At 41.5% G+C, this 25,587-nt stretch overlaps 1 protein-coding gene across 4 annotated transcripts in view; it reads left to right on the top strand.

Moving 5' to 3' along the window:
• Positions 1-25,140, top strand: part of LOC146984221 (vitamin D3 receptor A) — a 76,916-nt gene extending 51,776 nt beyond the window's left edge. For 2 of the 4 annotated variants that reach the window (XM_085781179.1, XM_085781181.1), the window contains 8 exons: positions 2,541-2,688; positions 4,094-4,224; positions 13,679-13,863; positions 18,032-18,131; positions 18,648-18,825; positions 21,440-21,591; positions 22,709-22,825; positions 23,794-25,140. In XM_085781179.1, coding sequence (XP_085637305.1) covers positions 2,543-2,688; positions 4,094-4,224; positions 13,679-13,863; positions 18,032-18,131; positions 18,648-18,825; positions 21,440-21,591; positions 22,709-22,825; positions 23,794-24,047 — 1,263 coding nt within the window. In that variant the 5' untranslated portion in view covers positions 2,541-2,542 and the 3' untranslated portion in view covers positions 24,048-25,140. The remainder of the gene's footprint in view (positions 1-2,540; positions 2,689-4,093; positions 4,225-13,678; positions 13,864-18,031; positions 18,132-18,647; positions 18,826-21,439; positions 21,592-22,708; positions 22,826-23,793) is intronic. The other 2 variants (XM_085781178.1, XM_085781180.1) reach the window with 1 other exon arrangement.
• The last annotated feature ends 447 nt before the right edge of the window (positions 25,141-25,587 follow it).

Below are 25,587 nucleotides of genomic sequence, written 5' to 3'. Positions count from 1 at the left end.
TTTCATGTAATCCATTCCAAATGGTCGTGTTAGCATGATAAGCAACACAGGAGAACACATTGAAATTTGATTGAAGGCCATTAATGACAAAACATTGAATCTTTTTAATAGAAACAAATTTACCCTGATTCTGTTTGTTTTTTTGCTGCAACAAAAACTTGTTTCAGCAGAAATGACTGAAAATCAATGTGTCTATAAAGGAAATAAGGAATATTACAGCATCTTAACCAAATGAAAACATACCAAGGTTGTGTGTTCGTCGAGTCTGGACTGTGAAACTTTACGAACTCCACATCCTATAATTTGCTCTCGTGTCTCCTTTGTTTTATGTTCCCCCGTTGTTGCTACCTCAGAAGTAGGGCTGCCACGATTAGTCGACTAGTCACGACTACGTCGACTATTAAAATCGTCGACAACTAATTTAATAGTCGATGCGTCGTTGTTTTGTTTTTTTTTACTTTGTTTTTCTCTCAAAACTGCTGCCGCACCTTCCACACAAGCACCCGCCGCCACAGCCGCCCACCACACACACGTGCACTCACTCATTCAAGGCGAGTACACATAGGTGTTCTCTCTCTTTTCTCTCTCTACCTGTCTTGTCCCTCATCAAGCGGCACCGGTGTAGCCCCCCACCGTCCCTCCCCCCCGCCCCCACCGCCGCCGCCGCCACCGCTCCTCACCCTCTCTCTCTCTCTCTCTCTCTCTCTCTCTCTCTCTCTCTCTCTCTCTCTCGTCTGTCATTTTAAATGAGAAGCGCTACTAGCAGCGGTACCGCCGCTCCACCGTTTTAAGTCACGGACTGAAAAACAGCCGTTCGTCATTTAAAAATAAAACCGCGGACTTTGAGACTCGTGTTGGAGAACTAGAACGTTACCGCGTCTGGTCACAGCGTCCTGGTCACGTAATGAGCGCTCATCTTAACGAGGAAGTCTTCTCTCCCGGCGTAAAACTACGTCAATATTTTCCGGTAGCTTCTCATCACAGTCCACACCTTGCAGAGTTTGAGCTGCACCTCAGTTTCACTTGTTTTCATTTGACAGAGTTTCACACAGAACTTTCTGTTGAGTCTTTCCATGTTTCTCCTTCTGTGACAGTAAAAAGGCACATTTACATTTTTTCAGACAAGACGATTATCTTATAAACTATTCATTTTTTTTTTAAAGAACGACTAGCCTATTATTTACACTGAGCACAAGTTATATTTGAATATAGGCCTACCAAAACTTTATTATTGTGAATAATTCCTTAGTTTCAGGTGTCTACCTCATTTTATTTAAATGTAGCTGTTAAATGCCAGAGACAAATGAAGGAAAGAAAAACCTATAAAACCTTTAAGTATTTATTTTGGTGTTGTTTAGGCCAGTGCCTTATCTTTATTTTACTGAGCTGTTTGCACTTTATGCTACAGTTAAAGCTGCATATTTCATTAAAAGTTTAATGAACTATCATCTTAATTGTCTTTATTTTTAGTTAGCATATACCTTAAACACTTCAAGCTGAAAGCTAATGATGGTATATAAGAGCAGCTGCATGCTGGTGCGATAAGCTGTATGTTTTACATTCAATTTACGTATGATCCGATTAGTCGACTAATCGAAAAAAATAGTCGGTGACTAGTCGACTATCAAAATAATCGTTTGTGGCAGCCCTACTCAGAAGTTTCAGAAGTTTTATTCATTCAGAAATATTATTTAGTGATAATGATGATAATGGTAATAATCAAACAAAACCATCAAGTCATCTAACTTGACTTGAGGCTACTAACACAACTCTGAGTCATCTTCTTGTGCATTGTGTTTGCAGTCTGGTCAGTTTAGCCGACACATATTCATAAGATATCATATTCTTCACTTCTTAGTTCAGACTGAGGAGCTTCAGAAAATTGTCTGGATTAGTTTACACACAGATGGCCCGTCTGTGTGTGTTACTTCACTGCTGTTTATTTCATAGGAGACGGCCAGATGGTGTGACTCTGTGTGTGTATATGTGTGCGTGTGTGTGCATGTGCTTGTGGAAAAATGAATACTGTCAAGAATATTTCAGCTTGGCTGTGTGAGACGTATCAGTCATTTCTCAGCCGCTGGCAAATCACTGTGTTTCTGTCATTAATTCTCTTTGCTGTTACATTCGTAATTTCATGATTCCTAAGATTTTGTGTGTGTGTGTGTGTGTGTGTGTGTGTGTGTGCGCGCACCTGTGTCTGCCGAGTCATTCAGCCAATAGCTGCGAGATGCAGAGTGTGGCTGTCAATGGCTTTTGCTAAATATGCTAAATAGCCCCGACACCTGTTTATATAAGAAGAGGAAAACACACACACCTCCCTGTCAAGCACACACTCAACAATACCTCGCAACGCAAGAGCAGAGGGGACAAACAGATTAGTTTGACTTTATTCAAAATCATAGAAGCACACACATTTCTCACTTTTGCCTTTTTAGTTGTTGTCTTTTTTTGTGTGCGTGTGTGTTTTCCTGGAAAACGAAGAACAGGCCCTGCCAGCGTCGTACAGACTCTCATGTCTTCTCTCTTTTCAACTTCAGTGATGGAGCCCATGACGGTGACGACGTCGGTGGTCGGGCCGGATGAGTTTGACCGCAACGCCCCGCGGATCTGTGGCGTGTGCGGGGACAAGGCCACCGGCTTCCATTTCAATGCCATGACCTGCGAGGGCTGCAAGGGGTTCTTCAGGTAAGTGTCATCATCATACCCTAACAGTTGTGTGTCTGTGTCTGTGTCTGTGTCTGTGTCTGTGTCTGTGTCTGTGTCTGTGTCTGTGTGTATTCTGTTTTCATTTCACTGCATGATAGGAAATATGTGTGTTTTTGTATGTGAGGTGTTATTTTTCAGCCTTTGCATGTGGAGGAGGTTTTTTTCATCGTGCATCCGACTTGCTTTAATTTTTGGCATGAAATATTTTAACAGTGATTTTTCTGCCAAACTGGAGCTGAGTCAGTGCCTCTCTGATTTTCCACCTGTCGTTGGTCACATATCAGACCTTTATGTCCATGTCTTCTCTATATTTAGGATTAAAAAATTAGACTTGATTGACTTTTAGGAAGCACTGAGCTAAACCTACTTAATTTTGTTGAATATCACCACACACATACATTCAGACTTGGGTCATGCAATGATCACCTTTACGTATCGGACTATTAGACACTATACTGCATATATGCAACCTAGTTTTTTTTATTGCTCAAGGACAATTTTTGATCTAATTATAAACAGGCAGTTACTTATTTGCACTCATTGCCACTGTTATTCTCATGTTACAGGTTTTATTTTGCACCATTGTTAGTTTGTACACTTTTTCAATTTGTGTGTCTTCTCTATGTGCCCTCTGAATTGTCCCATGGAGGACATATACATTCTACTGAGTTTAAATATTAATAAACATACATGTTTCCATCACCTATAGCCAATTAACATTCAAAGAGTAGCGTGTATATGGAGGACTGTCAAATGTCAGTACACTGTTTTTCTAATGCTACATGTTTTTCCTTCTGGCAGCATCAACATGTATGCAGTGCAATGAGAAATGTAGATTATTTTCTGGTGTCCACAATCCCCCACCTCCCCCACCACACCCACCCCCAACCTTTTATGCCCTCTCTATCCCTCACTCACTCACTGACAAACTTATTTGATTTCCAACCCACATATTTCATTATGAAACCCAAATAGAATTCAGTGATGAAGTGTTGTAATTGATTTTAATCCCAGCAGCTGAAGGGAGGAGAGAAAAGACATCATCCCTTTGAACAAGGCTTTTTATTATGAGTGGAATGAAAAGAGTTCAGGTAGAGTTTAATTACTTTAAAAGGTATGTGAGTGTCCATGACTTCTCCAGTGCAATGTTTAGGTTTTAAAGCTTGTTTTTAAATGTTCAAAGTTGGTTAGTACTGAAGAAAAAAAAGGTTAAGATATATGCATAGAAAGTTTCTGGGGGCCAAAGTTACATAACCTCCAATGACAAGTGTTTTCATGAATTCTTGCCCTATGCAGTGTGAAGCATAAAGCCTCCTCCCTCTTTAACTACCACAGAGAACTAATGCTTCTAATTTAACAAGTGATTTACCTTGATCTCCTGTAGGCGCAGCATGAAGCGTAAAGCCTCCTTCACCTGCCCGTTCAACGGAAGCTGCACCATCACCAAGGACAACCGGCGCCACTGCCAGGCCTGTCGTCTCAAACGCTGCATTGACATCGGCATGATGAAAGAGTGTGAGTTGACCTTTTTGAGTTTGATCCCTGCTGATTTGTTGGAGTTGTGCCTCGAGATGGAAAATTACATTTATTACAGCTGCGAAAAAATTACATTTTAAATTGTTTATAATTCTTATCTTGGCTGTGTTGTAATGGATTTGCAGCTGTGTATTAATAATGTTCGGACAAACACAGAATTAGTTTTTTGATCCAGGACTGATTGGATAATTAGATTCTATTTGTTTTCCTAGGCAGTTTCACTTGGACTGTTTTCATTAGTCAAGTCACAGCACCAGAAGTGGACCCACTGTTATCTCTGTCGAAAGATATGACTTCGGAAAATTCTTGAAACCAAGAACAAGTTCACATCTCAGCCTGCTGTCTTTCTGCCAGTATTTGAAGGCAAGGCTAATTCATCTGTATAGCACATTATCATACACAAATGTGCTTAGCAGAAATAAAAGAAGCATAAAAATAGTAGAAAACAAGTAGAAGCATAATAAGAAATTTATATAAAAATAATAATAATAATAAACACATCATAAAGTGGGTGATAAGTCATCATTGTGCAATATTGAAGATTAGATGAAGGCAGATGGAGCATCTTTAATCTCCAGTTTAAAGCTACAGTTTGACAGGAATGAAATGCCACAGCTAATAATGGCTTATCCTAACTGTCACGCTTAAAAAAAACAAGTTGTCAATGTCAAACAGATTTTAAACAGCAGTTGAATTAAGCTTCATTTTATAATGAATCAAAAAATGTCCTGAATGTCATGAAATCACTAAAATGGTAAGATTTCTTAAGAACTCCTCAGTACATTCAGGCAAAATGTGACATCCTGAGCTCTGCTTGACTTGATTTCCTACAAGGTAATATTCATTGAAGAATCTGCGTAACTGCTGCTGCTCCAGGATCAGTGCTCCACTTGAAAACAACAGCCATTACTTTGAGTTGTACAGTTTTAAGTGTTTTTTTTTCTTTTCCGTTGACCAGATGTTTTTGATGTTTTTTGACAGTAGCTTGCAGCCCAGATACAAGACTCAACTGCAGCTGATGTTTGAGCAGCCTGTCTCATGACTGTGCTGTGTCTGTCTGGCTCTGGTCTTTTCTTGTTTTTCCATTTTTCTTCTTCCTGGCACGTTGTAAAGCAAAAAAAAAAGAGAAAGTTCCACTAAAATTGAGTATTTAAATCAGTGCAATAATCAAAATTAAGCTATAAAAACATCAAAGCAGAATGAAACCCCTCCTTACTCTGATTTAAGTTCTGTATTGCAGGCAATAATGTTTTATTTAAAGTCATTAATTTTATAGTTATTGTTTCATCAATGCCTTTCCTTGAAATTTCACCTAATAATCATTGACAGTATTATTTTGATTAACTATCTAATGCACAAACAATAATCAAATGTATCATCAAATCAAAGCTATTAGCGATCAGCGGCTGCTGGCTGCTGCTTAAAGGCATTCAGGGAGAACAATAACCAATAGGGTCAGTGTCCGGGTGTAAACTGATCTGATTTGCCTTAAGAAGATGGAGAACACTGGCTATGCATAGGGGCGACTGTGCCATATGGCAAACTCAGGCTTGGGTCAAACAGAGGCTGCAAATTATAGTTAGCATATTTAATCCTGCTTTTATCCTGACAGATGGAGTTTCCATCATTACTGTAATTCAGTGTTAATCACAGTATAGTAATGTATCATAACTAGATTAGAATTGCTTTATCATTGAAAGGCGGTTTGACACAGCTCTGCTCGTAATTGCGTTGGTTATGCATAAAGCACCGGGGTGTAATACAAGTAGAACGTGAAGAAAGAGACGTCACCTCAGCCCGCGTTAACACAAAATGACACCTTGTCTCGACTAATTCATAATGACTAACACAGAGGCCTATCTTTAATCTGCACGATGACAAATTATCACATTACTCAGTAATTACCGCAGCATTGTCGCTGCTTCACACTGATTTAAACGGGACAGAGTGAGGAAACAAAACAGCTTCTTTTTTTTTTAATATGAGTCAAATCCATGTGAATTTGGGTCTAACACCAACATCAGTACAAACCATGACAAGTAGTAGATGACAAGAGGAGAATAAGAGGGGAACGGAAGGAAGGAAGCAAGGCGGGAGGGGGGGGTTACAGTCTTGTTCAACAATGGCTGTCTTTCTTCAAAGAGACGCATAATGCTCTTAACCACATTTCATTCACAGACACTGTGTGTGTGGGAAAGGCTGTGTTTTGGTGAGAAACAGAGATGATGCAGGGCAGGGGATCATACCAACGACAGCAACCATGTCGGCCACAAACAGCCACGTGACCCGGGAGAGTCTGTGTTTCATTGAGAAAGGATGAGAGGCAAGTGGAGGCGGAGGAAAGACAGTTATCAGCGTGAAATGATCCCTACGTCTCACAGCGGGTGAACAGGTCCGTTAGATAAGAGGGACGCTACTGTACTGGACACTACAGCTGCTCTGTTCGTCTATATGCTGTATGCGTCTCTTTCTGAACAGAGAGCTTAAAGGCAGCTGTGCTGTGCTGTTCACATGCTGCACTGCTGCAAATCTGTTTCCACGATGTCTGAATCAATAATTTGTGTTAAGGCAGAATCAGTGCAGCGTGGCACTGTGGCCAAACATAGCAGGATGACAGCCCTGCCAAATAGTGCCTAAGATTTCCTCATCCTCAGACTAATAAAGGAATATGTATCTTATTTTAAAAGCATAATTCATATTTACTCATCAAGTGCCTTTGCAGCCGTCAGAGCAGCAGGTCTGTGTTAATCTGCAGCCTCTGATCGAATCGTGAACCATCAAGATGTTGTCATACTCTCCACATCCAGGGGTTACATTCATGAAATCATGTACAAAAGGTATGAGGCAGGTCAATTCTGTACTGATTATGCAAATTGGTGTTAATTTGAGTAAAAAACAGAAACAAAAAACAAATAGGGGGAGCAGGGGGGGGCATTGGTCTCTTTCAGAAATGTGTTGGCTGCAACTGCACTCTTTAATGTGGCTTTGATGTGAAAATGATTTCCTTTCACAATCTTTTTTATAGCAGCATGTGTATATAAAGAAACAAACAGAGAATGTTAAGAGAAAGCTGTTACAATGCCTTTTTATATATATATTTGCATTTTCAGCCGTGACGCAGATCGTTTCATGAACCAGAGAGAGTACCGAGGAAGATGATAGTTTACAGCGAGGACGGCTGGGTGTTTTTGTGCCTGGAGGCTCAGGCCGCAGCCAGAACACCCTTTGAGTCAGAGTGCGCTAAGTTTATTTTCCTGTTTTAAAAAGAAATAAATCCAGGTTCAGTAGGTCATGGTTGAGCTACCACCTCTTGCCTTAGTTTCAAGCCAGGAAAAAGCCCGTGTACCCATGTCACTGTGACTACTGTGTGAGTCTGTACGTGTGCTTTTGTATACGTGCGGAGGCCAGGATGAGTGTGTGGCATCGATTAGTTAAAAGTTCAAAGCTTCACGTCAATGTTAATCTTTATTTCTCAGCTGGAGCCAAGTCTGGACACAGACACAGATATAGCACACACACACACACACATTCATACGCATGCAGCGTTAATAAAGTAGACATTTATTTGCATGATTGATCTCCATGTTGTTTTTGCTTGTTTTGGTTGCTATTGGCGCGTATGCCTTTTGTCCTGTGACCTGTTGATCATGTGGAAACTGAGGAAAAAAAACATGTTGTTGTGATGATAGTTTCCCCAACAGCTTCCTTTGTTTGACTTTCATGACGGCACTGACATCAAGCTTTCTGCTTTATCCCAAACATACTGATATTAAAGAATCATTAAATTGTGGTGCCCTGCAGCGTCGGCAGATGTGTGTACTGTGTAGTGACACTAAAGGCAACACATCTCTGTTGGGAACAATTTACTTAACATACCCATTTTTCTCCCTCAGAGATATTTTGACTGAAATTTCCAAATGAATAAAATCAAGTTCTAGAATTCTTTATTGTCATTATGAACACTAACAAAATGTCCTTTGGGTTCCTCTTGGCATAAAAGACAAACACACTATGAATAATGTAAAAAGTTAAATAAAATTATTTTCCTTGCATAAACCTTAATTTTAATGGAAAACACTGTATTTTATGATGTTTAACACACCTTACAGTTTGAGAGCGTTTGTTTGTCTGCCTTTACACCATTCTCTATAAATTGGCAGCTTTGTTTAAGCTTCACTAGCATTCAGATTAGAGCCCCGTGTGTGTGTGTGTGTGTGTGTGTGTGTGTGTGTGTGTGTGTGTGTGTGTACCCTGTGAGCTGTGCCAGCTGAATGCGTAGTAAACACCCCTACGCTGTCCTTGTTTGACAGAGGTTAGAGAGATGCCAGGAAAGGACCTCCCCACTTGTATATGTGTGTGTGTGTGTGTGTGTGCGTATGTACTTGCATGCTTGCTGTGTTTGTCTGTCTGTGCACGGGTGTGTATTTGTAACAGGATTAGAATCACAGGCGAGTTTCTGAAACATTTCAGCCTTTAGATGATTGAATTCCCGCCCTCGGTGTCTTTGAGTAGCGAAGCGTCTCCTGCGGTGCTGACCTCCATTTACCTCCCTAATTCATATTCTTCATCCTCCCTCTGACTCTTTTGTACTCTGTCTCTTTGACAGCCTTTACACCTGCATTAACATAAGTGCCAGATGCTTGATTTATAGTGGGACAGACCACAAACATGTCAGACGGAGGCGTGAATTCATCCAAACCACAAAGACTCGATTGACCCTTTTAGCCAGAGCGCGGACCTCGTAGTTCTCAGATTTGTAAGACGCAACAAGTTATCGTCGTTGCCGAGACATACTGTACAGTAACCGAGTCTCGTCTCGTGCATCCGACGCCGTCTGAGCGTTCACACATCTGCCGCCAAACCACTGATAAAGCCATTTTGTGTCACACTCAGCATGTGTGGGCGCCCTGACGCCTGACTGACCTGAATTTACCTCCCAAAAAACCTCACAGGCCCGGAGCGGTGGTGGAAAAAAAATCTTGGCCACGCACCAAATCCAGCTTGACATATATATCACACCAGATCTGAGTGCTAGCAGTCTCCATTGTGTTTAACCGGTCCGTTGGCTGGTTAATGAGTAAGCCCGCTGTGAACCTCGGGCCTGAAGCGCTGCTCTGCCTTTTTTTTTTTTTTTTTACCTCGTAGTCTTGTGGCGTTACTGGTGTTTACCAAACTCATATTTTTTATTTATTTATTTTTCCACCACCCCCTCCCTCCACTGTTTGCCTTTCTCTCTGTCTTCCTTTCTTCGCCCCTCTCTGCCATTCAGGCCACCGCATCGCCACATCCAATCAGTCGCTGCCCAAACAGCAAACTCTCTTTGGTAAACTGCCGCGTGTCTGCCAAGCACTGTGGGGTGGTCAAGATGTTCCTTTGATGGCGTGTTGTTTTTTGTGGACTCCTGCCTTAATGATGCCATCCAGGGCTTCAACTTGGCTGGAAACTGACTGGTTCAATCATGTCCCCGGCCTTAGAATAGCTGCTTTGACGGCCTGTGCCAAACTCTGACCAAACTGTGCCTATTCATGATCGGGGCTTTGAGCTGCACCACAAGGAGTGGTTCTAGGCAGTCGCTGCTGGCTTGAGGGGTGGGGGGGTGGGGGGGCTGGATGGACATTGGAGCGCGGCCAAAGCCTAATTAATGATGGTGTGTTAAAAGAGATGAAAGCCAAGCAAATCCTTTTTGGTTAGCTAAGCAGTCAGATTCATTCAGTTGCCTTTTTAAGCCCGTGTTGCCAAACTGTTGTTGTTGTTGTTGTCTGCATCACCACATCATGCGGTTACGTAACGCCGCTTCTGTGGTTGCAATCCAGGGTGCAATCACTGAAAATCCACTTCAAATATAGTTGTTTACAGCTTCCAGGAAAACAACCAGTACTTAGTATGAAGCGCATGATCCGAGCGCTGTTTAATTTAGTCATCCGTGCCATCTCATTGGTCTCTTAAATTAGCAGTTACTGTGAAGTATGTATTTATTTGGTACATTTATTCCTTTGATCCAAACATGCACTTTAACCATTGTGAAGGCTAAAAGGCCGCAGCTCGCCACACGACCACGTGGACGCGCAGATGAAACTGCTGCATTAACAAGATTACGATCATAAAACGGTTTCGACCTGTTGAATCATTTAGAGGACACAGAATAACTCGACCTTCATTAACAAAGGCTACAATGCAGTTACACACCTAAACAAATGCTAACTGTATGATTTATTGGTGCTAAATTGAGTGTGAACGGTGAGACAGTTTCCGTGTAGCTGGCCGGCCGTAGTATCTGTGTGTTTTTGACCTCGTGACTCTGGGTCCCATCTCCCTTTGGCAGTCGTGGTTTGTCTGGCAGTCGTGCCGTCTGCCTGCCTGTCTGTCTGTCTGTGTCTGTCTGTCTGCACAGTTGAGCGCTTAATGGGCAATCGGTCACTGTGGCACCGAGTCAAGAGGATAATATGGGCAGAGGCATTCAGGGGTCAGCGCATTACACCGATGGTGACTGCGTTCACTGCACACCCGGAGTACTACCTGTAAAATGCCACCGAAATGATTCCTTTTCTCTCACCTTCGTGGAGAGCGTCTGTACTTTCTGTGCCTTCTCTGTTTTTCCCATGTGCTGTTATTATTACTGTGCTAAAGTGCAGAGAGGAAAAAGAACAGTAATATGAAATGTGGTTCAGCAAACATTGTTTATCTTTTTTTTTTTTTTTTTTTGGTTTGGTGGTAAATACACTCTGAAAATGCGAGCTCTCAGTTCTCCAAGTGTGGTTTTCTTTCATCTTTTTTCTCTGTATGTTCTGTACAGTTTCCGGTGTGCTCTGGGAACGTGTTGTCGTCATTAGCTGCAGCTTCAAACACTAACAGTGTGACACTCTTCCTGCTTCCTTCCATGGCCTTTACAGAAACATTATGTTCTGTAACATGAAGTAGAACAGCAATTCCCCGAATACAGTGTGTTAATGTGACGTCTCATATATATATATTAGTTGTGTGTGCATTTATAGAGTGTTCCAGGTCAAGAGCAGATGCATCTGTTTTCTTCATCGCACAACTCAATTAAAACAGTGACTAATAATATCCTGTCAAAACCTGTTTCCATTTAAGTAACGAATAAGCTCTGTTTACAATTTAAAGAGCAGCACAAGTGGATTTTTTTCATACCACCTCGTTACAGCTGTCACTTTCACACACTGAGCATTCGGGCCCCATGTTTTTCATTTAAATATGAAGTCTTAAGTCACAGCTTGTAATTCAAGGTTTCCTGTTTCACACCAGCGGTGCAGGAGCGGACATGCAGATGTAGGTGTGTTTTATTAAAAGACAAATATTGCACTTTAGATGTAGTGTGTGACACGTTCTTAACTGAATCCAAATAATTGTGTTGTAAGAAACCTCTTCTCATTCAACAGTTTGAACGGAGCCGCTCACAGCAGCTGCCTGACATTAGGAATGGGCTCATCCAGAGACTCTGCCTGCGCTGTGAGCTGAAAATAACATCATAAAAAAAGCACACAAAAAAACAGGATTTGTCGATGAACTTGGACATAAATTCACACTGACCTGCTGTTTGCATTTCCGATATGCTCTTTTTTTGTCATCTGCTGTAATATATGGATGGGGATATGGAGGAAAAAGAGGAGTAGCCACTAAATGATCACTTCCTGCACGGTTTTTCAGCAGCGAATGGCCTCAACATTGTGACGACGCCAGACAGGTTTAGCTAACATTGCTAACATTTTTTTTCAAGATGTAGACATTTTTATTGTTTGTCTGGAGGTCGATTTATAACACAACATGGACGCAAAAGGTTTTTATTACAGCTCTGACATTTCTGGAAATATGTTTTATTATGGCCAAAGGGGTCAGATTTTTGGCATTTGAGCGAGGCAGCCTCCTCTCTATCCAGTACCACTCTCTATAAACACTGTGCCTAATCCATTCTGCACCACTGTGCTGCTCCGCCTGCAGTCTTCATCCGTTGCAGCATGAATAAGGCAAAAGGCACTTTAATGTCCAACGCCCGTTACATCAGCCACATAAAGAGGCAGCAGACATGGCAGGCCGTATGTGCGTGCTCAGCTCAGGAGATGTATGTTTCATGTAAACTGGGATGGAAGTTCACATGAGATCTCCCTCACCTAGTTTTCAATTCTAACTTTGTTTTACTGCTGATGGCAGCACTTACTGTAAGTTTATTCTCACATCACACTCGTAATACCATGCTGCATTGTGAGATATCCAAACTAACATCCAGACTGGTGGGAGCTAATATTCTTTGATCATTCATCCAAAGTGTCATGATGATAATGCTTTCTTTTATGTCATAACTCTTCTTTTAACTCATTCAAAAACCTTTATTTCTACAGGGAGCACTCGCACACAATTTTGAAGGGATAAGTAATATAGATAGATAATACAGTTTAATGTATAAAAACAGTAAAAGGCATACAGAAAAGCATCCTGTTTGCAGTGAAGCCCACACATTCACCCTGCCATGAGTCAGCAGACAAAGATTTAAAAAGATTAAAAGGGGTTAACTCATCTAATTTGAAACCTTTCTGCAGGCTATTCCACTGAACGCAGTGGTTATCAAGGATCCGATGAGTCTTGGGACCCAGTTCAGTGTGAAGTTGAGCTACACTTAATACGACATGCTGGGCAGCCAAGAAGCATTATTTTTATCTACCACAACAGTCACTCGATGACAGCAACTGTGAACACAAGTCAACAAACAGAAAGAAACATGATGAAATTTGACAGGAATTAAATACAAATTGTTCTTTTATTCTTATTGTGTTTTTTGTGTGTGTGTTTTTAAATCAAACTATGTCTCCTCTTAAATCTCACCAAATGTGACTCTCTGCTTCGTCAGCTATTATTAGCTGCTGGGACTATATATACAGTATTTTTACTTTCACTGAACCCAGATCAGTTTCCGTTAAGTGATACTTGTGGTTTAAATTTTGAAGGTGTGACCCCTCGATTAAATCTAGTCTGACACTTTCTGTTGGTTCCTGTTTTGATAGTTTCGAGCAATTCATAATACTGATTCAAAATACTAATGATTTTTACGCTTCTGCATTAGCGACAGTCAGAGTGGAAACCATTTTGTTTTTCAGTTGAACGTCCGTCGGTCTTCTGTAAATTTGGCACAAACATGAACTCAGATTCAGGGATGAACAGATTGGAGTTTGGTGGTTAACAGTTAAAGGTCATGATGAACTTCACAGAACATGATTTTGACGTTGTGAGCACAATTTCTCCATAACATGAGGGAAAATTGTTAAATTTGATAAAAATGCTGACCTGGTTTCATGGACAAAATAGGTTATGGCGGCCCAAAGTCAATTGCACTGATATGATCATGCAGGAGTTAATTTTGTTTAACATTGAATCGTTCTTATTTGGCTTATTTCTCTCCTTCTTGCTCCATCCTCTTTTCCAGTCATCCTGACAGACGAGGAGGTTCAGAGGAAGAAAGAAATGATACTGAAGAGGAAGGAGGAGGAAGCGGCCCGGGAGGCGATGAGGCCACGGCTGAACGATGAGCAGGCACGGATGATTTCCTGCCTGGTGGAAGCTCACCACAAGACCTACGATGCCTCCTATTCTGATTTCTCTCGCTTCAGGGTGGGTTCATTCACTAAGTTTCTTTCCTTCATTGACCAAAACCACAATCACATTATCACTGATGCGGCCGAAATCACTTTGTTCCCCACCATGAAGTTGCAGATCATGCTGTCATGCAGTAGAGGGTGGGATTCCCTGAAGAACAGCTTTTTGGCGTAATACTATTAACTTATAGTTATACTAGTTTTACATTTTCAAGTTCACAGCTTGACAGTACAGTTGTGTTCAAAATAATAGCAGTCCGACATCACTTGCAAGATAAATCACTGATTTTGTTAGAATTTCAACTTTTTTTTTCTTCAACTTTTTCTAGAAGGTTTAGTAAAGGTATAGAAAACCAACAGACCCAACAGGCATGACGTGCATGCTGCTGATTCTGTGAAACTGAATCATTTACAGAAAGGGGCGTGTTCAAAAAAATAGCAGTGCCAGGTTCAATTATTGAGGTCATTGATTATGTGAAAAAAAATAGGTGTTAAACAGGTGGCCCTTATTCAAGGATCAAGGCAACTGATGCTGCATATGCTGGCTGTGCATTTGTCCTGGAAAAACAGAGTAAAATGGGTTGTTCAAGACACTGTTAAGAAGAAGAGCATTCTTTGATTTAAGAAATTAATAAAAGAGGGGAAAACCTATAAAGAAGTGCAGAAAATGATAGGCTGTTCAGCTAAAATGATATTAAACGCTTTAAAATGGCAGCCAAAACCAGAAAGGCGAGGAAGAAAAAGAAAAACGACTGTTCGAAGGGATCGGAGAATAACCAAAATGGCAGAGGCTCAGCCAATGATCAGCTCCAGGAGGATCAAAGAAGATCTAAGATTGCCTGTGAGTACTGTAACAATCAGACAACGTCTATGTGAAGCCAAGCTACCACCAAGAAGCCCCCGCAAAGTCCCATTGTTAAAAAAAAATACATGTAATGAAGCGGTTACAATTTGCCAAATAACACATTGACTGGCCTAAAAAGAAATGGCGTAATATTTTGTGGACTGATGAGAGTAAGATTGTTCTTTTTGGGTCTAAGGGCCACAGACAGTTTGTCAGACGTCCTGCAAACACTGAATTCAAGCCACAGTACACAGTGAAGACGGTGAAGCATGGTGGTGCAAGCATCATTATATGGGGATGTTTCTCGTACTATGGTGTTGGTCCTATTTATCGTATACCAGGGATCATGGATCAGTTTGAGTACACCAGAATACTGGAAGTAGTCATGTTGCCGTATACTGAAGAGGAAATGACCCCAAACAAGACAATGACCCCAAACACACCAGCAAGTGTGTAAAAAAAGATGTCAACACTGCTATTTTTTTGAACATTATATTTCTTGACTTTCTGTAAAATATTATCAAATTAAATTACTTTTTCCAATTTTCTTGGTTTGAAATAGAATGTGCAGTGTCCCCAATGCAGTTGTGTTCCTTAAAATACAATTTATTTGAAGAATTTTGAGGTTTACTCACCTTTTTAAACACACTGCTATTATTATGAACATAACTGTATAGAAACTTAAAAAAACCTCGTCATAGGCAATACATACCACCTGCTCTGTTTCACCACAACACTCCAGACCCTGTATTCTCTCTCTCTCTTTTGTTTACGTCATGTTTTAACAGGAGGTGTAAGTACACAGGTCCGTTATCTGAGAGAATCTATATTATGAACTCTTTGGTAAAATTTGAGGCAATACAATTGAAGGGTCATTTTTTTAATTAAAGTACTGAGGTACTTGATTTTAATACTAAGTATATAATAATAAACACTAGAATTCTAAAGTTTATTTTTTCATGTCAATACATTGTTATGTACATTGTTGTGTGGAACAACACCAGAAAGTGTGAAACAGCATACTGAATTAACTGAAGCTGTCGTAAAAGGCTTTTAGGATACAGGATTTGCTCAAATCCTACTACAAGCTGTCTCTTTAAGAGGTTTTTTTTTTAATTAAGCAAATATTACCTTAAAAGAATAGTTCACCCAAAATTCAAATTGCACTCAGTATCTACTCACCCTCATGTCGACTAAGGGCTGGGAGAAGTTTCAGAGCTATCCGTGGCTTCTCTGAGTTACAGGTCTTGGCGTAGCAGTGCATGTCCATATAACGGTTGCAAATGGATACCACTTTTCTTCGTAACAAAAAGACACACCAAAAAACATCCAAATACCTATATAGTGCTCGTATGTGAGATTTACGCCGGCGCAAATTTCGCGAGATTTGGACGGACCAGGAAGAGGAGCTTCCGCTGCAAACAAGCTTGACTTGTTTAATTTTTTTTGGAACAATTTCACATTTCGGGGCTTCAATACAAGACAGACATTACATACGAGCACTGTGGAGGTATTTGGATGTTTTTTGGTGTGTCTCTTTGTTACGAAGAAAAGTGGTATCCATTTGCAACCGTCATATGGACATGCATTGCTGCACGGAGCCCCGCTGTAACTCAAAGAAGCCATGGATAACTCTAAAACTTCTCCCAGCCCTTAGTCGACATGAGGGTGAGTAGATAATGAGTGAAATTTCAATTTTGAGTGAACTATCCCTTTAATTCACTTATGTATGGTTTTTTTTAAGACAGTGATGGAGTACAAAACTCAAGTAAATGTATTTAAGTGTCGCTGTGAATGACTCGAGGAGGTACAGGCCATCACTACTTCATCTCTGAAAGTTTGTTTACATCATAATAATTTACTTGTACCCTTCATCTTTTATACAGTGTTGAAACACAACAATGTATGTATTTAGGTTCAAGTCTTAAGTTTTAATGTAACTCTCGAGGACACAGCCACACCTACATTTTGGTCTCTTGGGTCAAAATAAACTTTTTTTTTTCTTCTTAGGGAACCGCAGATTGTAAATACACATCACATAAACACACAAGCAGCTGGTTTACTGGCTGATGTGGTGACGGCCAATGTCAGCAGGTTATAGAGATGTTGAAGGCTAAGAAGCTAAAATTGAGTGCGATGGACTTGACTGTGGTGATTTATGGGTTTTTTTTTTCTTGTGTTCAGATAAAGAGTAGAGAGTGTTACTATACCTGTTTGACAGTTTCGACTGTGACTCGGCAGACTCTCGGTCTGCTGAGCCGAGAAAAAAATAACCCATTTCAACAAGAAGACAAAATGAACGTAATTAATCTGTGGTGATTTATGTTCTCCAGTGTTTTTATCAGCTAAGATCACAGGGAATACACACACACACACGAGGTAGTGGTGACAGTCAGATTTATTATGATCAACATGTGTATGGAACATATTGTGGAGTAAAATGAGTGTACTGGGTATAAAAGTGAAGGCAGTCAAAACCCCTCCTGTGATGTCAAGATGTAGCTGTAAATAACGTCTCTAACCACAGTCATATTTCAGACCGGCGTGTTGACTAACACACACCCGTGTGTGTTTTCAGTTTGCTTGACACCAGTAACACGATTCACCAAAGGCGTTTATCCGACCAACAGTGGTGTCGTATTTTCTTCCTCCGCGCCACCACTCGATACCCTGAGACAACGTTCCTCTCTGTGGAACCATAACAAACAACTGGGTCGTCGGAGAAAAATGAGATGCAGGACACAGATTGGATGGAACGAGAAAGTCTCCAAACACTTCTCCCTGTCTCGTTGATTTATTAGCGTCAAGTGTGATCCTGTCGCACGCTGCGCACTAGACAGCCACAACCACACTCCCCTTGGGTAGTAAATACCAGAGTTTTTCAGTCGTGAATGTCGCTTTGAACTGCATGTGAACCCTGCAAGACGTAGTGCCCGCTTAATGCTAAAAATATACTGAGCAACAACTTCTGATCAGAGTAGAAAATACTGAAGTGTGCTTCAAAGACAAAGTGGGAATAGACTCCAGAAGGCAATGAACTGTGTTTTTTTTTTTTGAAGGACTCTCCACACTGGTCTTTGAGTAAACATTTGTAATAAGCCGACACTCGTATGGATCACAGACCGTACTCCTCTCACTTACACTTATGTTTGTTTACTTCCTCTGCTAGTTCCACTGTGACTTAACCCTAACCTGATAACTGGGGGAAACCCTTCCTCTGTGACCTTTTGCATCTGATTTGTCACCATAGAGAAGGAGGAGGTAGAGCCCAGCAGTGCACTGAGATGTGAATGTGTCACAGTGAGGATTTTAATATTTGTGTCTCTCTGTGCTTCCACAGCCTCCAGTGCGTGAAGGCCCAGTAACACGCAGCGCCAGCAGAGCCGCCTCCCTTCACTCTCTGTCTGATGCCTCCTCTGACTCATTCAACCACTCTCCTGGTGAGATGCTCCTCCTGCCTTTGATTGCTCTCGTGGTTCAGGGTTAGCGTTCGCAAAGACACAGGCCTGAAGAAATCTATCGAGTTAAAAATACAAGTGAGCAGTAACTCTGTGCCCACGGTCTGCCTCGGCTTCACACTGTGTGTTAGTGTGCCGGAGACGGCCCATTCAGTGTCTGTGTTTCTACCAATTTTTGTTTACTTAAGTAACAAGCAAATGCAGTAGATTTGCTCCTGAATCTTCATCTTTGTTTTCATCGCTTAGACCATTTATCCATCCATTGTATTGCCCTACTTTGTGCTTATTCCTGCTCTGTATTACTATTAAAGTTGTCAGTAAGAGTCAGATATCAAACTCAGTGCAATTCTATGTTAAAAATGAACGCTTTCATTTATATTTAATGTTGTCTAATGTTAATTTCTGTGTGTTCAAAATGTAGTAATCACCTCCTTTCTCTCTGCCCATGACCTCTCCGTCCTTCCCTCCTCTGCTCTCCTCGTTCCCCTCCTCAAACAGAGTCCGTGGACACCAAGATGAACTTGAGCAACTTGTTAATGATGTACCAGGACGGTGCCAGCAGTCCAGACTCCAGTGAGGAAGACACCAAGCTGTCCATGCTGCCCCACCTGGCTGACCTGGTCTCCTACAGCATCCAGAAGGTCATCGGTTTTGCCAAGATGATTCCAGGCTTCAGGTACAAAACAAGACACACAACAATTATCAAGTGTAGTCAGAGAAGTTATGTGGTAGACAGGGTTCCCATGGGTCCTTAAAAAGACTGAAATTATTTTAATCTATTATGTATTATAATTAAAATAAAGACACTAAGGTCTCATATTTATTATTTAAGTAAATATCTTTATAGGTATTAAATTGTAGATAGGGTGTTTTTAAATTATGGTTATTTCAGATGGTGGTTTTTTGATGCTGCTGTTTCAGGTGTTCAGTTCTAGTTTTCTACTCTACCTCTATTTTAAACTGGTGTTTACAGGAGAACAAAAACTGAAGTCTGAGTAAAGGAGATTATTTCCATGTGGTTTGATTTTTATTTTCATTTCTTAAAGTCTTAAAAAAAGTGTTGCTCTGCACTCAGTATACAGTAGTGTAGCTTACATTACTGTCTTGGATAGTGTTTTGGGTTTTTTTTGTGTGTTTTTCCTTGACGAGGAGTCACTACAGGAAGAAGTTTTTCATCATACATCATACAAACAATATGATGTCGCCTTATTGTAACTTGTGTTCACATTGTTGTTCTTGCATCTTATTTGACAGATTTGATCTAATTTGATTCATATCTGAAATGACAGTAGAATAAATCTACTGCAATTTTGAAAAACAATTAATCATTTGAGTCATTGATCAAAGAAAAACACCAAATATTTGCTGTCTCTAGCTTCTAAGATGTAAGGATTTACTGCTATTTAGTTGTCTTAAATAGTGTGGTGTGGTCACTTTTCGCTCTGGAAAATAGTGATGGAGCAGTTTTCATTATTATTATTTTTAGACCAAGGGATTAATTAATTCAACAATAAAATGTTATGCAGATGAATCAATAATTAAATTTAGGCCAGAATTAGTGAATGTTTTTATTAATTGTTGTAACCTCAGGGACACAGCACACTTCTGAAGCTGGGTCAGCAGGAACACCTCTGATTGGCTCCAGTCCTCCGGTGTCATCTACCAGCCATCTTGATAATTAAACGACATTACCCCCGCAGCTTCCTGTTTCACTCAGGCCTAGTAATCATTTGTTGAATGGTAAAATTCTGCTGCATCCAACCAGTGGCTTCTCCACACACTGAGGCTAACAGCCTGAATGAGCTCCCCGCCCACACGCAGAGCACAATGATTTGCTGCCCACATGTACGCGTTGTATTATTGGGTGAGATGCTATTATCGCTCCCCAACAAACAAGCTCCTCCAAGAAAACGCTGGAACAAGCTGTAGCTTTTATAAATACATGCTGAGCAGAGAGATAAGTTTCTAAATGAATGCACATGCACGCACCATGTAATAAAAGACCAGAAGTGACACATCTGCTGTATGGACATAGATTATGCATACATGAGTGTTTGCAAACAGAAATGGAAACAGTTGATGTGCAGACAGTGCTGCATTTATATGCAGTTTTGCTGCTGCTGACCTTGCTGCAGTGCATCATGGGTATATGGGTGAGCTGTGTGTGGAAGGATTTTTTTTTGTTTACCTTGAAGATGCGACAGATAGATAATAACATAGAGCTTTTTGCAGCACGATGAATCGATTACAGGTTTGCACATTTCTAGCCTGGAGCAGCAGATTAAGTCTGATAGACCTCAGCCCTCATCATGTTTCTAGGCCTTCATTTTACATGCACGTGTTCAGCTGAACGCAGGATTTCGTCCCCATGTGCTCTTTGGAGTTCCTTCACACTCTTCACACAGTGGTGTAAATTAACTTTCTGTTTCTCACAGAAACACAGTGGAAAAAGATGGCAGGTCATTCTGTCACATTGGCATCGGTGAACAGGATGACAAAATTGTATTATTTCATCATCTGAAGGGCAAAAGTTGCACCTGTGGCTTTCAGGGTGTGGGGACACATGTCCTGCAGCACTGTGCAGTAATTATGTGAGGCCTGAGGGAGGGGTCTGCTAATGACAGAGGTCTGTGTGTGCACTGTGGTGCTTGTGTGTGCGTGTGTGCGCACGCTTTTGTAGCCACACATAGCTTAGGGTTGGACACGCTGTTGCTACAGTAACTATATAATACATTCAGCATGCCTGCTGTGCTTATTAGCCTCCCTCCCACACACACAGACACACACACACACACACACACACACACACACACACACACACACTCAGAAGTAGAGGTGGTTAAGTACAACTTTCTGACAGACAAATACCTGATTTCTGTTAAATGGATAATGTAGGATAGAGCGTGTGTGTGTGTGTGTGTGTTTCACAGTGGTCATTTGCTGTGGCTGCACACACACCCACATACAGACTTGCTCCATGTGTGCGACAGTTTGGACACATGGAAAATCCAGCTGTTCCTCTGGTTTTTCCTCTGGTCTCTGTCTGCTCCACGTCCGTCTCTATGCAGTCAAGCCCCGCGGTGATAACAACTGTTTATCTTTGTATTTTTCCTGCTGTCTGAATTTATTCTTTAACAAAAACAGACATTAGCAGCTTTATATTCTTAAATTGTTATCGTCACTAACTAGGAATCTGTTTTTTTTGCTATTACTCGACAGCTAATGTTAGCTTTAAGAGCTATTCCAGTGTTATATAGTTCATACCGCATCTTTGACTGTGTGTGTTCCAGAGAGCTGACGGCAGAGGACCAGATCGCTCTGTTGAAGTCAAGTGCCATCGAGATCATCATGCTACGGTCCAACCAGTCGTTCAGCCTGGAGGACATGTCCTGGAGCTGCGGAGGACCCGACTTCAAATACTGCATCAATGACGTTACAAAGGGTTGGTTTCATCTGGAATGGGATCAGTGGCTCTGACACACACACCTGCTCACTCGCAGCATGATGGCTTTGATTATCGATCACACATAGATATGCTCCTCCTTGAGAGCTCAATACACTGCTAAAAAACACGCACAAAGGATATAGGTGTGCTCTAAATTAAAAAAAAATATATATCTTCATCAATTTGACGACACCATTACTTCATTATATGAGCAATGGCTATTCTTCAGCACATAAATAACAAACAAATATAGTAAAAACAGCATGAAAAAACCAACTAAAACCACACTACAACTACACTAGAAGTGGTTCCAAGGGGCACTGAAAATGTATGAACCTTTGTATGATTTCTTGTTGACTCCTGAAGTAAAAAGCACTGATTAACAAGGACGTTCCAGCAGGTTCATCACTTAAATTCCAATAGCGACTCGAGCGAGTATGAGAGAGACAGAGACAGAGAGAGACACACAGAGACACAGTTATGGTACAAAGAGCCACTGGTTGGACTGAAACTCAGCTGTGGTTTCGCCTTCTCCCCAAACTCAGCCCCACACGTTTGTTTGCAGGTGTTTGTATAATTTCTGCCGAGTACGTGTCAAATCGATTTTGCAGCAGATTTGTGAATTGTGTGGCAGTGCATTGAGCTCTCAGGGCCACTGCAGCGTCATCGAGCACTGCCTTGATGAAATGTGACTGTACACACAACAACAGGCTCACACAGAGAGAAATATGTTCATTGTAGCTGCTGATTACACAGCTGGGATTACTTTTTTCCCCACCTTATATGACAGAGCCTTACAAGGATCTTCTGCAAACTGTTTTTCTACGCACACTTGCACATTATTATGAGGTTTTGACTTCAGGTATTTTCATGGAAGCAATAAAGCGGCCACAAATACACACACACTCTGTGCTTATTCGCTTACATATACAGGACAGGAAGTGATGTCCTCTGTCCACAATGTATAAACAGAGAGAGGGAGAGTAGGGATTCTCCAGTGAAGCTCCCTGTTGTATAAAGTGTGTTTTCATAGAAGTCAATAAGAAAGCTCCATGTATGTTTTCATACCTTTGTGTAAGAGGATGTAACTGACTCTTTGCGTTGACCTCTGTAGCGGGTCACACTCTGGAGCTGTTGGAGCCGTTGGTGAAGTTCCAGGTTGGTCTGAAGAAACTCAACCTGCACGAAGAGGAACACGTGCTGCTCATGGCCATCTGCCTGCTCTCCCCAGGTACCGCTTGTGTTGTGTGTGTGTGTGTGTTTGGCTGTCGATGTTGTGGGTGTTTTTCCAGCTATTTTTTAGATAGTTGCCAGATGGACTGTCTACTAACAACACCATTTCATCAAAAGTGTGCTGTTCAGACATGTATTCTTTTTTTGAGGTTTTAATGACACTTTGAAAACCAGAGAATGATCATCATCACTGAATGAGGCCATCAAGCAGCAAGACTAGTTCAGGATTACGTGACACGGCCTCATTTTTGTCTAAACATTTCAAAGGCTTTTTGTAGCCTTCCTCCTCAAGGCTTGAAGAACATCCACTGCTGTCAAAGCAACAAAATCTTTGTACATAAATGAAATGAAGCAGAGTCTCCTTGACCCTTCGATCCACATGATGCAATTTGTGTTGATCAGCAGAGCACAGTATTACAGGCTCTGTCAGGGACAGCAGTGTCTCCACTTAATATACAGCAAAAAGAAAAGCTGAGTCAGTCTCTGAATATGGTATGTTATTACAAAATCCAAAAAATATATTTATCTTTAGCCAGATCTTAAAGGGATAGTTCAACATTTTTGGCAAATTGGCCAATTGCCATAATCCCTATAGTCATAGCAGTAGGTTCGTTACCTTTATTTGTCGATGCAAGCTATTTTTAGAACGGCGGAGCCAAGCCACGAGCTGCTCAGAGCTGCGCTACGGAGGCTAATGGGGTTTCTTGGTTTCCCTCATCAAACTCATCAAATACACAAGCAGCTCGCGGCTCTGCTCCGCCGTTCTAAAAATAGCTTGCACCGACAATTAAAGGTGACAAACCTACTCCTAAAACTATAATGATTATGGTAATGGGCCAATTTGCCAAAATGTTGAACTATCCCTTTAAGAAGATGTTTAGCAGTGAACATGTCCACAGACCTCATCCTTCTTTCCCCCTCTGCTTGGTTGTCTTGCTCGTCCTTCCCCACCGTCTCTGACGGCAGATCGTCCAGGTGTCCAAGACCACGCCCGCATCGAGCAGCTGCAGGACCATCTGTCAGAGGCGCTGCAGGCGTACATCCGGGTCAACCACCCAGGCGGACGCCTCCTCTACGCCAAGATGATCCAGAAACTGGCCGACCTGCGCAGCCTGAACGAGGAGCACTCCAAGCAGTACCGCTCGCTGTCCTTCCAGCCTGAGCACAGCATGCAGCTCACCCCCCTGGTCCTGGAAGTGTTTGGCAGTGAGGTGTCATAGCAGAGAAGGCAAGCACATAAACATATACACCCTCATCACACACAGGATGATTAACCAACCCTTACCGCCTCCCCTCCACCCCCAAGAACACCCCGGCCTTGATACATCCCTGGACATGTGGGAGAAAGATTAATATTCAAGTAGGTAGACAGTAACCTTCACCTCCTCCATCATCGGCCCATCCTTCTTCTCTTCCTCCTGACTGTTAGGAGCAAGACTCAGATCAGGGTTCGGGACACCTGAACATGCTGTGGATGTCCGCAGCATTCGGATCGGGTTCACAAACACAGTACCGAAAATTACATTTCATTAGGTCACGTGGATACCTTGACTCACAGACATCTGGAGCAGCTGGACATCCTGATCCTCTCCACAATCCACAAAACTCCAGATTTGCCTTTTCTCATCACCACCTTCCCCCCCAGACATCACTTCTAGATTCCTGCCATTATTTTTATTTCTAACAGCGGAGACAGCTCGATGGATGTGGCGTCACATCCGTTTTTACCGTCATCCTCATAACATTGCTTCATGTTCACATCATCGTGACGACGGACAGGAATAGATACACAGATCTACAGTGATTTTCCATGCTGGCACTCGTGAGGTACCGATAAACCGCTTAGCCATGTTACTACACTAGTGTTAGTTAGCTATAAATTGTTGTTTGTTTGACAGCAAATACATCCAAATATACGAAACATCAACATGGCCAGCCACGGGCAAGCATACAGTAATGTCGTGAAAATTATACTTGGTTCACTGGTTTTAAAAATACTTGGTGGAGATGGGAGTGTAGCAGGTGTGTTTTCCTGCTAAGCCCCTGTGTATCTGTGTAGGCGAGGTCTCAGATGGTCCGATGAAGTGAAGAAAGGAATTTCAAGTAGGAATGTTTCAGCGTGGGAATGGCGGGAGAGGAAAGGTGCGATTGGGAGGAACGAGCGAAGGAGATTGGGTAGACGGAGGGAGATGCTACGGCTGGAATTCCTTGTTCACAAGACAAAAAAAGGAATTTCACAAAACAAGAATGTATGTATAATGCTATATAAATATAAATGATACGTATAAGCTGATATATATAAATATATATATAGAAATATTTAAGAGAGCAAACGGTTGCTTCCAAGGAGGCAAACAGTTCTGAGTGTTGTATAATGTAGAGGATTCAAAGGCCCCTCCTCTGTTGAGTGTGTATGTGTAACCTTCAAAAGACAAATGTATACACGCATAGAGAAAGCGCTGAGAAGTGTGCGAGGAGTCCTTCTATTTTTGTGATGTGTGTACAGTATATGAGAATATTGATGGACCACAAGGGGGTGTGTGTACAGGCTCTGACTGAGGGTTTAGTGCAGGGAAGCACTTCACTGTTGGATTTTTGTCGTTATTGGACCTGTGAAGTTTGTAGACTGACATACGCAAACACAACGTCATATTTCGTGGATAGTGACTATCCCAAAAAAAAAGAAGAAAAAAAAAATTGTCCGGCTGGTTAGATTGCTGCTAAGACAGTTAGAGCTAGATAGTTGGCTAGAAACCAACT

This window comes from Trachurus japonicus, chromosome 7 (assembly GCF_045865225.1).
Source record: "Trachurus japonicus isolate A0001 chromosome 7, Traja_1.0".
NCBI classification, from domain to species: domain Eukaryota; kingdom Metazoa; phylum Chordata; class Actinopteri; order Carangiformes; family Carangidae; genus Trachurus; species Trachurus japonicus.
The sequence above is the reverse complement of the archived record's forward strand: the minus strand, read 5'-3'. Positions and strand labels throughout refer to the sequence as shown.